The sequence below is a fragment of the Paramormyrops kingsleyae genome, chromosome 17 (assembly GCF_048594095.1).
Source record: "Paramormyrops kingsleyae isolate MSU_618 chromosome 17, PKINGS_0.4, whole genome shotgun sequence".
Classification (NCBI taxonomy): domain Eukaryota; kingdom Metazoa; phylum Chordata; class Actinopteri; order Osteoglossiformes; family Mormyridae; genus Paramormyrops; species Paramormyrops kingsleyae.
The window spans coordinates 5356215-5372179 of record NC_132813.1 but is presented as its reverse complement, the minus strand read 5'-3'; the positions used below and the strand labels follow the sequence as shown (position 1 = coordinate 5372179).

The 15965-nt window shown below is 46.6% G+C and overlaps 1 protein-coding gene across 1 annotated transcript in view; it reads right to left on the bottom strand.

Annotated features, from left to right (window-relative positions):
* Nucleotides 1–521: 521 nt before the first annotated feature.
* Nucleotides 522–15965, bottom strand: part of LOC111849353 (CXADR-like membrane protein) — a 53900-nt gene continuing 38456 nt past the window's right edge. Inside the window, exons 2-7 of the mRNA XM_023822162.2 lie at nt 14263–14420; nt 12674–12872; nt 9574–9741; nt 7823–7945; nt 5909–6050; nt 522–5197 (exon numbers count right to left, since the gene is read on the bottom strand). Coding sequence (XP_023677930.1) covers nt 4876–5197; nt 5909–6050; nt 7823–7945; nt 9574–9741; nt 12674–12872; nt 14263–14420 — 1112 coding nt within the window. The 3' untranslated portion in view covers nt 522–4875. The remainder of the gene's footprint in view (nt 5198–5908; nt 6051–7822; nt 7946–9573; nt 9742–12673; nt 12873–14262; nt 14421–15965) is intronic.

Genomic DNA, 15965 nt, shown 5'->3' with positions numbered 1-15965 from the left:
TAGAACATCAAAAGTTCTGTGTGCCTATTGTGAACATTTGAGATAAGTTTAGCTTACAAAGTTGCAATCCCAACTTCAGTGGGTTAGGCGACTATGCCTGTGATCCGAAGGTCACTGGTTCAAATCCTAGGTTTGACAGAGTGATGTAACCTTTGAGATATTCAACAAAGCCCTTAACCCCCAATTTCCCATGTGGACTGTCTGACTCCGCCTTCTTCTTTGTACAAAATGTAACTGAATACAGCTCCACCTGTAATTTACCTTTAAAACAGGACATAAGACCCGATCTTGGTATACACATTCAGGGGCAGCATTATGGACTCAGTAACTAGCTCCAGTGAGAAGCCACTGTTATGTAGGACTGTGGTGCTGCTGGGAAGCCTGGGTTCATCATGCCTATAAGACTGGCAAAGACTTATTTACACAAAGGTTATCCTTTGTCACATGATCAGCTTCAAAGAAGCACATGACTGCAACACCTGCGTCAGCCTGACTGAAGCAAAACGACGTCTCATGCTGAATAACTCGTCATTTAATGTTTTATTAGAAATTAAACAATAATAATTCAGAAATCGTAAAAATATACAATTTTACTTGTGAAGGGCATATTTACATGTCATTCTTCTGTTAACCAAACACGCTGGTTTTACAAATAAACAGAATGGATGGACAGCAATGCGACCGGCGAGAAATGAGTGAAAGTAAATGGTGGCTGGTAGTTCCCTTTATCATGCTGTGGCAGAGCATGTCTCTGCTAGCACATCCAGACAGTGTGTCACAGGCAAAACAAAATCAATCCCAATGCGAGCGCAGCGTGTGGAAGTGCAAATTACATATATTTAACAGAAAAAAAGAAAAACAAAATATATGCTGAACGTTTCCATATGTGATATTTACAGTTATTGCCTATATATATATATATATATACATACACTCAGTGGTCACTTTATTAGGTGTATCTGAATAGTACCAGGTAGGATTAGCAGTGATGGGGTCCCAGAAGTTTGAGGCCTCCTGTTGGCCACAGACCATCACTACACTAGGAGGGAGCAAAATCACTTTCTTAGTGGGGTCCTAGAGGTAGGATCCACTTCTGCACCCAGACCTGCTTCAAGGGTTCTGCACACCACTGTTCTATTGAGCCATTATTGTTGTACTTGCGGCCCTCCATGTCGGCTTTAACGAGGCTGGCTCTTCTCCTCTGACCTCTCTTATTAATGAGGTATTCTCAGCCATAGAAATGCCATTGACTGGACATTTTTGTTCATCACACCATTCTCTGTAAACTCTAGATGATGTAGAGTGTGAAAATCACAGGAGGGTGGCTGTTTCTGGGATGCTGGAGCCGCTGCGATTGGCTATTTGGAAAAACAGGCTGTATCTGTGTACCTAATAAACCGGTCACTGAATGTATATATTAGCATTGAGGCAAATAATCCCTTTACATAATTATGTGTAGCATGCAGACTGTCCCATCATCCCCGTTTCCTTGTTGAGGTGAATTTTCCCTTGCTTTGTACGTAGTGCTACATAGTGACTGCACGGTGTCAGAGACAAGGTCACCGATTCGTGGTCAGTCGCTGGTGAAAAAGCGTCCGCAAGGACTTAGACGTAGTGGCATGGATGTGACCTAACATTTCTTCAGTCCGGAGCAGAGGGTTGTTCTGAAACCCCAGCTCAGATTTGGAACCCTGTTCAGTCAGAGGACTTCCAAGCAAAAAAAGGCATTTTAAAGATCACTAATATGTTTTTTCCTAAGTTTTTTTTTTATAGGAAAAAAAGCTGCCAGATGCTGTTACTGGCTCTGAAGAAAAGCAGTGTAGTGGAAGATTTTTAAAATTGGTGGGTTTCCCTTTTCTGCCGTGGGAGAGTGCCAAGGTACAGCGTAGCGTGCAATTGGATGGAAGTGGATCTATTGTTCCGTGTTTTTTTCCTCTTCAAAGGCCAGTTAATGGAAGGGGGAGGGGGGGAATTCAAGAAGTCTTAAGGTAGCCAGCCGCTTCCGCTTAATAATACCCCTCTATCACTAGCCACCCCTTTTTAGTTTCACAAAACTCGCCGGCAAATCAGTTTGGAAAATCTGTCATCCGTATTCAGCTGTTTTCAAAGTGACCTGTGATTTATTCAATCTGTCTGTGACATTTTCCCAGAGCTGTTTGGGTTAACCTACATGCTCTAGGCTATCGAGGAAGGGCCGTTGCCAGTATTTGACCCCGCAGACCTTCGGGGCAGAGGGAAGCCGTCCCCAATCGCTTTGTCATTCATTGCCCTGCATCTCCTCGGAAATTATCTTTGTCTGGGCTTTTCCTGCTGTCACTCATGGAGAGAGCCTGGCAGGGATATATACAGGGAGGCGGGGCCACAGGTCACACCAGAAAGCTGATTCGTCCCTGGAGTGCTCCAGCCATTTCACTCACCAATTCAAAACATATCATTGGCTAATGATAAGCTTGGCCCCTTTAAATAAATTATGCCTCCACTCCACAATTGCCCTTGGAGCCAGACTGCTGGAGTTTTGCTGACAGACACCTCACACTCTTCAGAACTGTGATGCCATCTGATGCTCGTAACTTCACTACCGTTCTGTTTGTCCTGGGTGCTAATTGGGCGGCTTTAGCTTCCGAAGGCCCGTGAGACCAGCCCACGGAAAAGCGCAGGATGCGTGACACATCCCCCAACCCCCTTCCCACGTTCTGTCACCCTCCTGCATCTCCCTGCCCTCACCCACGAGCCACGCCGCCCTCACGTGCGCAAGCCCCGTCTGCGAAAACTGAATCGATTTTTTTTTTTTCCAAAAAAAGGCACATTAGACAGAAAAAGGAAAACAGACGGACCAAACATCGCCCGCCTTGCCATTTCGTAAAGGTTACACCTGGACGTTTTGTTTGCTTTCGTCCACAGGGAAAGTGCCTTGACAGGCGGGAGTGTAGGCATAGCCAGAAAGTGCTAATGCCGTAAAAACAATATTGGTCTTCTAGGTCATAAAACGAACTCTTTCACTGTATATTGGCTCCATAATCTCTCTGCTACCCTTCCTCTTATACTAAAAGACATAATTTCAGTATGCCTAGCCTTATGTACAATATTAAACAAATGCTAACTACATAATACAGATTTTCCCTGACAGGGTTATTGCATGGATACTCAATCCATCTATCTACGACTTTTCTATTTACAGAGGACCAGCTCGCTCCCGAGGTTCTTCAGGTGTTATTTTTGGAATATAAGCTCCCAAAGACTTTTTTTTTTTGTTTCCATTGCTGGGCACGAAAAGGAATCCGTCGAAAGAAAGAGGGACTTCAAAGGCACACGATATGGGCGACTCTTCCTTGTTTATCACTCGCGTCCGTGTAGCTCGTGCTCAGCCTGGGTGAGAAAAACTGAAAACTGTTTCAAAAAACCAACAGGGTGAGGAAGAAGTCAACGTGACACAGGATCGGCGAACGCAGAATTACGGAATGAATCTGTTCCTGGATTCCCATGCGAGTGAACATTGTACACCTTTGTTTGTCTCTCGATGGTCTAGGTGATCAGGTTTGAATAGCTATTCAGTCTCGGTTTAAAAACCAACCAATCTCATCGACCGTCCTCCTTTTTCCACTTACAGTCAAAGCCTTTTGATACAATTTGGTTTCAATAAAATTAGATAAAGAAAAGCAGGAAAAGAAAGAAACAAAGCCAACAGTGGGCCACAACTGCAACCTCGAGGTTCTTCTCTGGGCAACTGAAGTGACTTCGCCGCAACCTGCGGCCGAGTTTCAAATAAAACGGAAGAAAAACAACAAAACTCAATAAAAGCAATATAAAGCTCCTGGTTAATTTGATGTTTCCTCGTTAAGGACGATCCACCCTTGGCTTTTCAAATGGCATTTTCATGGTGTCTTCTGACGACCAGGATTTAACACGTTGACGTTGGGCGAGCCAAAGGTAGGTTCCGGAACATTCGGCAATGGCACCTGGGAGGAGAGGGCCGTCCGTCGAGGTTCCATCGTGAGTCCTGTGACTGGAGCCTCCATCTCTCCATTTCTGGAGAAACTGTCCTCATGGATGAAATTCCAACGTCAGCTATGAGTCACCCGCTTCCGATGTTGGCGTGATTCATGGCGTACGGGGGCCCTGCAGCCACCGCCAGGTCTCCGCGGGACACTCGATGCGGTGCCATGCAGGCCGGCTACGGCGGCATGCGACGCAGCGTCTCCTCCAGGACTCCCTCTTCTGCATAGCAACTCCCTGCCCCCCCACCAACTCTTTGATGCGATGCAATGTGGCATCTGTGGTGCATGCTGGGAACGGCCGATTGGGTGTGTGGGTGAGAGAGTGGCTGCGGATGACAGAGGATCGCGGTGTACCTCACCCCCCCCCCCCCCCTCAGCAGGTCCCTCGCTGGTCAGTGTGAGTGTGACTTCACCCCTGCCACCTCCTCATCCCGCTCCCCAGAATCCAGATTTTGACCCTTCTGTGTGGATGATTCGCTCAAATCTCTGAGTCTCTTTTCTTAAAAACAAAAAAAAACAAAAAAAAACCTTGACACTTCCACCTCGCTGTACACTGAACACTCCATGCCTTCAGAATTAAAATTAGAAAAACACGTCGCCTTCGAATGGACATAAACAGATGCATTTCTCTGTTTGTACTTTTTCTTTTTTATTTCATTTAAGAGGGGCAAGCACTTCATAGTTATTCCGTTTAGGTAGGCATTCACTAAAACATTTATTAATTTTACTTAAACGATATCTGTTTTTTTTTTGTTGCATTCAGTTGTTTCTGAAGAGAAAGTATTTTTTGTCCTGGTTTTCGGAGTATAAGGAGTGCAAGGTGGCGCCGTGGAGCAGAAGGGGGCTTCTTGAGTATCGTGGCCGCTGATGTCACTTCCTCCTACACAGTCTGGAAGGCCTTGCTTTGGGCGGGGATCATGACTGGGGTGACGCTCAGGTTCCTGGAGGTGAACTTGGGGGTGTCGGGCTCGAGCGTCTTGGTCTCCACCTGTGTGTATGCGGGGGGGGGCTGGCTGAAACCGGGGGGCTGTCCGTTCTCCTTCAAGGCTGCCACGGCTGGGGGGCGGGGGCGGTGCCCGCGGGTGGCGGTGCTGTGCACCATGGACTGCGTGGAGGAGGTGCCAGACCGGGAGCTTCCCGATCGGGAGGAGGACAGCGAGTTGGGCTTCATCAGCTTGGCCTTGGGCGCCTCGGCGTCTTCCCTGCATGAGACATGGAGGACGGACCCTCAGTGTCACTCCCTACACTCCCATCTCAAAGCCCCCTCCCACCCAACAAAATACCCCTAATACCTGCTCTCACGCCTCCACAAAATTTTAATATATCCAAAACAGAGAAATGCAACTAATCGGTACAAATCTCTAGGTTCCCTTAGTCTGCACAGCAGGACTGTCCTTTACTGGCGAGATGGACCCTGACGCTGTAATGGGTTGGCTTTCCTCTTCCGCTAGACTGCTGGAAACCGTAACACTTCCCAGGATTCCTCAGTGCATCGGCCATCGCCACAGTAACCCACGTGACCCTCTAGGCTCATCTATTACTTGGCCGACCCGTCTGGCACACGATCATTTACTTATTTTTTTCCGGTGGCATTTTGCAGGGTTGTGCCCGCCTTTGGTGGTGAGTAGGTACGTGAACATGCACTGTACTCAGGAAACAGTGTGTACGCTTTCAGCCAATTCCCCTAGAATGTCTGCACTATCCAAACTCTGCTGAGCCCCAGAGCCCAGATAATTCATCTCAACGCTCACAAACGAGCTGCAGTCCTGCTGCTAAACCGCAACGAAAACTGTCGATGCTGCAACAAGCGTCCCGGCCAGCCTCGCATGCATAATAGAGGAGAGCGCGATCAGCGAAATGGGGAACCTACTGAGAGAGAGGGGAAAAACTGGGGGATGCAGGGGGGGGCTCACCGTATCTCGTTGGGGGTCTCCTCCTCCTCATACTTCCTCTTCTCCTTCTTCCGGAAGACAAGCCAGATGATGAGGATGATGAGCAAGACCCCGAAGGACACGCCCACCACCGCACCGGCCACCACACCCATCCCCCGCACATCTGTGGACATCAGAACATCAGAACAAACATGCAAGCTCAGGAAACCACCCAGATAACTATAATCCAGGAAGACAGACACTGCGATTCAGGAAGTCAGAAAGTGTGATACAGGAAGTCAGATACTGCGATTCAGGAAGTCAGAAAGCGTGATACAGGAAGTCAGATACTGCAATTCAGGAAGTCAGACACAGAGACATAGGAAGTCAGATACTGCAATTCAGGAAGTCAGACACAGAGACACAGGAAGTCAGATACTGCAATACAGGAAGTCAGACACAGTGACACAGGAAGTCAGATACTGCAATACAGGAAGTCAGACACAGTGACACAGGAAGTCAGATACTGCAATACAGGAAGTCAGACACAGTGACACAGGAAGTCAGATACTGCAATACAGGAAGTCAGACACAGTGACACAGGAAGTCAGATACTGCAATACAGGAAGTCAGACACAGTGACACAGGAAGTCAGATACTGCAATACAGAAAGTCAGACACAGAGACACAGGAAGTCAGATACTGCAATACAGGAAGTCAGACACAGTGACACAGGAAGTCAGATACTGCAATACAGAAAATCAGACACAGAGACACAGGAAGTCAGATACTGCAATACAGAAAGTCAGGCAAAGCGACACAGGAAGTCAGACGCAGCGACACAGGAAGGTAGAGAAGACCAGCGCTGCATATGGAATGTCCCCTTGTCCACTCACTCTCTCACTATATGATGTTTGCTACACAGAGCACTTGATAAGGGCAGTCAGTGGCTAATACATTTCGGACACTAGTGATGCTGCTACTTAATTCTGCGCTGCATATTCGGTGTTATGTCTGTTGCGTAGACAAACGCCAGAACATGGTCACCAACATCACTGTTTTTGAATAAGTACATGTTGTAATTGACATGTGTCTTCATAACGTTGAAAAAAGAAAAATAAATAAAACACAAATCTGCATGCCCATGAATTTATTTACAGCATATTTTACTACACTGTATCCACCTACGCATGCATGATCGGGACTTCAGGTGTAACTATGGTATTATATACTCATCTTCAATATATTTTATAACATTACCAATGTAAAGCGGTGAAATACATTAAAATAATCTTTTGTTTTTAAAGTACCGATAGTAGTTTAAATTAAATCCACTATTTTCTCTGTCAGCATTCATAACTTGTCTCATTATATCACATATTTAGTTAGTTATTGAGTTATTGTATAAGAAGTTTATTTAGTTTCTTAAATTCACTTTCTTTATTAGACTTAAAAACAATGAATCTCTGTAGAGGTAATTGAATAGCTGTCCATAAGTATTTATTTGAACAGGTTTTTCTGAGTCACAGTAAATGACATTTTTTGGTAATACAAAATGCTGGTGTGTCTGTAACATTTGGCTCCTCATCCGTTTCAGAAAACCCAGTGAGAAATTAAATATTGCTTTGTTCTGTTTCTCTGGGATTTGTACTGTAGCATTTGCAAAAACGAGTAATTACACGAAAACAAAAATGAGATAAAGTTACCGACGTGATTTCTGCATGTAAAGATACGTGTCTAATGTGCCGTTAAACACTCTTTTGGGCAGCAAGGCGTTGCCGTGGGGGGAGCAGGTGTCCTTGTGTGTGTGTTTGTGTTAGATCTGCCAATCACATCCCTGGGCCTTGCAGATCAGGGTGAAGTGTGTGGATAATGGACATCATGGGGGGTGGGGGGTATCGAGACTCTATCTCTAGCCACCCGGCGATTGTCTGGAAGAGGGCCAACTGTACTCACAGTGCATGGTGACCTCAATGATGCAGTTCTCCTCCCCCACGTCATTGTGAGCGGTACATTTGTATACCCCCGTGCTGTCAAGCGTGAGGTTCCTCAAGGTGATGATCTCTGGGTTCTTCAAATCTGCAAAAAAAAAAAAACTCAAGGAATCTAACGAAAAAACCACAAACAGCTCTGATTAGGAATGAAAAAAATGGCCATTCTGCTCACTGATTGGAGTCGGTAGTGTTTTATCAAGAGCCTGATCATCTGTGAACCCTAGTGCTGTGGCTTTTTAACTTTCATAGGATATTCCTTTGGCTATTGCGAAAGGGAACTTTATAATGAAGTCTTTATTCGGACATAAACTGGTTCTGAAACTGCCGTTTTGCTTGTGGACTTGTCTTCAGGACTAGATTATAAGTGGTCTTCTGGAACGATCCAGCTCAGACTTTCTGTCTTTCATCATGTGCCCCCCCCTCAGCTGGCTTTTCTCAAAATGACATTGGCGTTTCTAACCTCTCCTTGAATCGCGTCCCTTTCTCACTGGTATGTCGGCCATGTTATCTGGCGGATGAGGGACCACATTTCTGTGCCCTACGACGCAGGCACTGAAATGGACACCTGTATTTTAAATGCCACAAAATTACACATTGACTTGATGGCTGGGCAAGCATTGCTTGGTCAACACCAGAGGCCCCTTTCCCTGATCCAATCCATGGCATGGAGTTGCTATTAAAAATCCTGGCTAATAGTTACTGCAAACAGATCCACTGGGCACAGAAACTGGAGGATGGAACAGGATGAATTTATTTGGCACGCTTGTGGTTTGAGGGGTAGGTGAAGCAGACATAGAGCAAATACACATCTTGCTGTCTAATATAAATGGACAAGATGTAAAACCTAGTGAGATGAAGCTTCTGAACTCTGCTCCTTCATAAATGTAGCATTTAAAATTTTACATTTATTTACCAAACACTATTTTTTGTGAACACAGGGTCACACAGTCCCTGGGGCAATTGGGGTTAAAGGGTGTACTGAAGGGACCAACAGTGAAATTACTCAGCCAATCCTTGGATTTGAACCAGCAACCTTCTGATCTCCCATACAACACCCGAAACCACTAAGCCACAGAGGTGGGATAGGAGCTTATCCCCAAACTTGCTCCTTTGTCAAAACCCCTCTGAATCCTGGAGCCAAGTGGTTTGCATCCAAAAGCAGCTTTAAGGAGGGACAAGCTGCTCCCCCCCCCCCCCCCCCCCCCTGTGGTTGCAGCCACACGGTGCCGCCCCCGTGCCGTCATAATTAGGGATGAGTGATAAATGATGCCCCATGATGCCAAGTCGTGTCGGCCCGATGTAAACAAATTCGCCAGAACGGGTGCACATCTTGGGAGGGTCATTAATCCCGAATGCCCTCCGTTGGCAATTTGATGGATTCGGAGTGAAGAGGTGGACAGGAAAGGAAGCGGCAGTGTGAGAAGCGTGGCGGCACTGCACTCTCACGCACCAGTGCGGGCATCTGAGGAACTAGCACCCCCCATTATAATACCCTCATTTCAGCTTAGGAGCCTGGATGTAGATTAAACACTTACCAATGGCAAATGGTGCCGATTACAATTGTGCATATTTTGCCTGGTTATGAGCAGGATGTTTTAACCAAGTGATCCTGCTTGGAGTAGTTAATCTAAGGGGAAAGCAATGGGAAGAAAGCCAAAGTCTTTATGGGACCATAACTATTGTGCCCCCTGGTGGCAGTGCAGGAGTTCTCACCTATGAGGGCCAGAGGCGGCAGTTTCCCCACGCTCTTGCCCTTGTCCAGCACCCTCTCCCACTTGTAGTGGATGGGCTCCGAGCCGTCGGCCGACCTGCAGCCCAGCTTGACGTCACTGCCTTCCAGCAGACGGCCGTCCATCCAGCACTGGGGTTTGGAGGGCTTCACTGTGCAAGACGAAGAGTGCACCTCGTTAGTCGCCAATCCCCCAATGCCCCCTCCCCCCACACTCATTTTACCCAGAGCAAATAGCATAACTGGAGTACTTTGCGGGAAGGCCCCCTCCTGGGACTTCAACCATCGACCCCTGAAGCACCCGATGTACTGCGAAAAAAAAGAGACGCATGGAAAAAAGCCAAAACTATCTCAGCAGCAGTACCCCCCCTGACTGGATAAAAGGCTCTGTATTGCTCTTTCTGAGCGCTGAGATGCACCCACATCCTGGAGAAAATACCAGAACTAAAACACCGCCCACATGACTGTTACTCAGCTGTCCCGCATAGCTGCCCTGCTTACTCAGGAACGAGCACGCGCGTTAAATTAAACCGGGCCGGTTTCGGTGATAACCAGGCAGCTAGTAATCGTGCAGGCATGGGTCGCACGTTCATACCCCCACTGGTGCTCAGGTACCCACTGCTCTCAGGAAGTTTGAATAGATGGGGCTTAATTTTTACATCTGGTTTCACACATACTGCAATAGGAAACAAACTGTTACAGCTGTCTGCTTTTTTTCCTGCACTGCAGAACTGCCAGTCTTAGCATCTCATTACAAGCTGGGTACCCCAGAATCTCACTGCAGAAATGTGCATCTCAGAATCTCACTGAGGCACTGTGCATCTCAGAATCTCATTGCAGAGATATGCATCTCAGGATCTCACCGCGGAACCGTGCATCTCGAGATCTCACTGCAGAACTGTGTAGCTCAGAATCTCACTGCAGGACTGTGTCCCCTGGAAACTTACTGCAGAACTGCATATCTCAGAATCTCACTGCAGAACTGTCCATCTCAGAATCTCACTGCAAAACTGTCCCCCAGAATCTCACTGCAAAACTATGACTCTCACATTCTCAAGGTAGAAAGACTCAGAAAAGGCTCTGAATATCACTGCCAAACTGCATATCTCAGAATCTCAGTGCAGAATGGTCCATCTCATTCTCTCACCACAGAACTGGGTATGTCAGAATTTCACTGCAGAAATGTGCATCTCAAAATCTCACTGCAGTAGTGTCCCTGGAATCTCAGCGCAGAACTGCATATCTCAGTGGAGAACTTTTCATCTTATTATCTCATTGGAAAACCATGCTTCTCAGAATCTTACTGCAGTACTGTGTATCTCAGAATCTCACTGCAAAACTGAGACTCTCACTGTCTCACTGTAGAAATATGAGGTTCTGAATACCAGTGCAGAACTGTGCATCTCATAATCTCATTTTGAAAATCTCACTGTGATCATGTTGCAGTGCCTCCAACAGTGAGGTGAATAAGCTGCTTTAAAAAAACAGACTGCAGTGCCTTCAAAGTGAACCCTGCGGCTCGGTCCGGAACACGTGTGTCGAGCTGCACTGCCAGCCTCTGGATCGCCTGCCAAGCCAGTACCCTTACATTGAAAAAGAAGGATGCAAATGCCCAGCACTCAGAATTGAAATTTCACGGTGTTGCAGTGGGCAATTTGTACGATTAAAGGAGCTAACTGGCTGAAGCGTGAGGTGGAAAATAATAAGAGATCTTTCTGCTTCGGAACTATAACTGCATCACATTGTTCCCACTGTGCTGTCAGCTCAAAGGTGTGAGCAGATTCGCAGAATATTCCATTTTTTTTTTAATAATCAACATTTTGCTTATTCTCACAAGTTCAACTGCACAGAATCTCTATAAACCTGTCTAAGAGGGTAACATGCGTTTGACTTGTACCTATCAAAAGCTGAATGAATCTGTCTGTATAAAACATGTGTTTGGATATAGTAAATGTAATTTGGAGGTATCTCCTACAGTAATACTGTCTTTCTCAACCCAGTCCTAGGGGATTCCCAGAGAGCCCATACGTTTGCTCCCTCCCAGTTTGCTCACCTGAATGAGACAATCAAGAACTGGGTGGGAGCAAAAATGTGGACTGACTGAGGATCCCAAGGACTGGGTTGAAAAACACAGTTGTAGCATAACAGGAAATCACACTAGTACCAGTAAATGTTAAACTAGCTATAAAAATGGCTGCGTTTAGATATACTATATGGGTGAAAGAATTGGGGCACCTGGCCGTTATACCCACAGAACCTTCTACGACATCCCATCCTAAATCCATAGGCATCAATATGGAGCTGCCCCCCCTTTGCAGCTATAACAGCTGCCACTCTTCTGGGGAGGCTTTCCACAAGATTTTGGAGTGTGTCTGTGGAAATTTTTGCCCATTCATCCATAAGAGCATTTGTGAGGTCAGGCACTGATACGACTGGACATGAAAGCCTGGCTCGCAATCTCCATTCTATTTCATCACAAAGGTGTTCGATGGAGGTGAGGTCAGGGCTTTGTGTGGGCCAGTCAAGCTCTTACACACCACCAAACTAATAAAACCGTATCTTTATGGGCCTTGCTTTGTGCACTGGGGCACAGTCATGCTGGAACAGAAAATGGCGTTCCCCAAACTGTTCCCAAGTTGTTGGATGTATAGAATTGTCCAAAATGCCCTGATATGCATACCAAGACATTTATTCTAAGCTTCCAATTCAATGGGAACAGTTTGGGGAACGCCATTTTCCGATAAGAGCTTTTGAAGCAGTAAATATAAAAAAAAAAAACTGAAAAGGAAAAAAAGATAAAGACTGATTTCGGGTGAAAGAATGGCAGCTGTCCCCATGGATCAGATGACCCAGAAGCAGCAATTTAAAGGGCTGGACATAGACCTCAGGGGTGTAGAGGGGGCGGGGCCACAGGGACATTGGCCCCAGCTGAAAGCTGATTGGCCCTTGAAGCATCCCTTCCCTTGTCCCTCAGATTCAAAACATATCATTGGCTAATAACAAGGTTACCCCCCCCCCCTCGTGACCCCCACCACAAAGAAAAAAAAAATCCTACACGAGCTCAGAGCTGCCCACAGGACTTACCCAGAACGTTGAGGCTGACCGTGCTCCAGTAATATTTGCCGCCATTCTTGACCTTGCAGGTGTACTCCCCAGTGTCACCGAGCGCGAGGTCGCCGATGAGCAGCGAGGCGTCGCCCTTCATGTAATCCCCCGCGAAGGACCAGCGGCCCTCCTCGTTCTCATTGGGATCGTACACTTTGCCCGCAAAGTAGGTGATCACCTGATGGGGGAGGGGGGAGTTAGGAAGCCCGATTTTGAAATGCATCACCCCCCTCCTTTTTGGTTAGTGGTATACAGGGGTGAATACAGGGGCACTGCCCTCAGATGAAAGCTGATTGGCTCGCTGAGTGCCCCCTCCCCTGTCACTCACTATTTCAAAGCTTATCATTGGCTAATAATAAGGTTGGCCCCCTTGTATGAGTTATGCCCCTTCTGTAACGCCCCCTGTTATGCCCCTGCCTTGAAAAAATCATATAGTCGCCTACTGGTGGTAAAACTGGTCTCGCTTCTCATCTTACTGGTAGAGACCCAGGGGCCCGATGAGACATCGCTAAACCCTGAGTTCACAAGCATCTGAGGCTGTTCACCTGTCTGCCAGCTGCGTGCTGTAAGGGAGCTGCGCCTGCGCATGTGCCTGCGCATGCCTGTGTTGGCATGCAATAGTTTGCTCATATTCGCCTGTGCATTTATACACAAGTGTTCACAGGTGTACTTCTCAACTTAAATGAGAAGTAGATGTAAAAAAAGTAAGAAACAAACATAACAGAAAAGACTCCTGAAGCATTCAGTTCCCCATCCTCTTTCATGTGTTTTTGTTGCTATGGCGATGGAGGCGGAAATCTGAAAGATAATAACATGAGTGCGTGTGCGTGAGCGCGGCTGCACGCGTGTCCGAGTGTGCGCAATCCCTAACAGCCCTCCCGCACCTGCTCCTGTCTGACACCTGCAAAGGGCCCCCGTGGGAGAATGCCCCCCCCCCGGGGGTCCTAGCTCTGTTACTGACGCGTATCACGGGGTTAAGCACCAACAAGCTGTTCCCTTTCTCCTGAACACAGCCTTCCCGAGAACAAGGGCATCATTATTCACTCCACCGAGGGTGCCGTCTCGCCCGTAATCAGATTTTCAGATGCTTTACTTTAATTAGTGGCGCTTTCGATGTTATCTTCGGTTAAACGTAAAATTTTACACTTTATCAAAAGAATCGGACAATTAGGTGTTTGTTCTTTTCTTTTCCAAGTAGAAAAGAACGTCTCGGTGTGATAACAGATCACTGGGACTTAACTGCTTCCTAAAAAGACTCTGAAAAGGTTACAAGGTTTACTCTAAACTGCAGCTACTTCATTGGGAAAAAATTGTAAGTGATCTGGAGACAGAGGAAAAGACTTCAAACTGGAAATTTTGCTGCCATTTTCTAAGAATTAAACTGTTTTTTAAAGGGAACCTTTAGCTAGATAAAACAGTATAACTGGCAGAAATAGCTAAGGTGGATGACTTTTGACTTTCATTTATGCTGAAGGATGCTGATGCTGTGTGCTGATTGGCTGCAGAAAGAGGAGGGCAGTTCTGTCAGGTGTGCCGGCGGTAAAGGCCCCCGCCTGGGGCATCCTCACCACTCCCTGTTTGGAGTTGGGCTTCAGCAGGAGCCACTCGATGTCCAGTGTCTGGGCGTCGGCCTGCCAGAACTGGTGGTGGCAGGGCAGCGTGGCGTTGTCCCCAACCACCCTCTTCATCTCCGTCTTGGCATGCACGGTCAGCAGGCTCAACAGAACTGCAAGGGGAGGCGGGGGACCAGAAGTGTGTCAGTGACGGATGAGAGGCCCAGTGCCCACAGAAGCCACTGCGAGTCTCTGAATCGGGACGGAGGCCAGCCCCCTCCAAGGGCATTAGCAGCACCCATCTGATAGGGCTAAAGCAGTACAATGGCACAGAGAAATCATGGGCATTTCCACTTAATACTACGACTACGGATGAGACGGTTACCAGTTTTATGGTAAACCATGGTAAAATGCCCATCAGTTAGCATCACAGTTTCAACTTTAAATTTTCATTAAAACCGTGATTGATTTCCAGACTTTGAAAAACACACGTTAAATACCACCCAGCATCAACCAAAGCTATCGACAGTGTCCCAGATGCAGCAGGTGCAGGTGCAGTGTGCAGTGTGGCTTTGTTTTGTGCCAGTGGAAACATGGCAGTAGGCAATGGCCATTCACAGTGACAGTGCACTGGAGGTTTTAAATGTTAATGCACATTTGATGTGGTTTTCACATGTTTACATAAGGTATTGGCTATGTTAGTATTTTAATGTTTATGTAAACGGTATATAGCGCTGCTAGTTTCATTTGTGGTTTTCAGCGTGAAACTTGATGAAATGATTTCAGTTTGTGTATCAGAACTTTTTGAACATTTTCAGGACATTTTAACAATACCGCCATAACGTTGAGAACTGCGATAATTTTGGTCACTATAATCATGATATTAAATATCCATACCATTCCATCTCTAACCATGACCACATCACAGGAGAGGTGCTAGCTTCCATATTTAGTTTGCACAAAATAGGGAGCAACAGGAACTCACAGGCTGCATATCACAAAAAACATGATACACATGAGGAACATACATTGTGTTCTGCTCATCTTGGTCAAGGTCATTCAGGGCCTTCCCTCACGGAACACAGGGCACGAGGTTGGGCTATACCCATCACTGGGCACATACACACAGTCAAACACATCAAGAAACTTTTAGATACAGTACTAATCAGCCTCACACCTTTCCTTTGGATTGCGACAGGAATTTATTTAAAGCATTGCTTTTATCCAAGGTGACATACAATTGAGGAAGCAGGGGCAGCCAGTCCTGAGAGCAACTGTGCGTTAAACGGCTTGCTCAATGGCCCAGTTGTGAAATTACATAGCTGACCATGGGATTTGAACCAGCGACCTTCTGGTCGCGTACATGAAGTTTTAACAGTCACACAAGACCTAACTCGGTCTCTTCAAAGGGTTCTATAATTGACCTATAAGTACAGATTCCTGCTACAAATTCTACAAATTAACCTCCGAGACAATCGACTGGCCGTTGAAAAGTCCAAACTTAAACGTTCCCTGAACTTCTACTGCTCCCTGCTCCCTCCAAGGGGAGCGAAGCTCCCTGCCCCAGGGCCAGGGTCCAGTAGAAAAGCCTGCCTCAGCAGTAAAGGAGAGATTTCTCTCCCCAGTAGGTCCCCAGTCCATTACTTTTTAATGTAGTATTTGCAGACCCATTTATCCTACCAGTTGCCAGTGTCGGTATGCCTGTCACCGCGGCCACC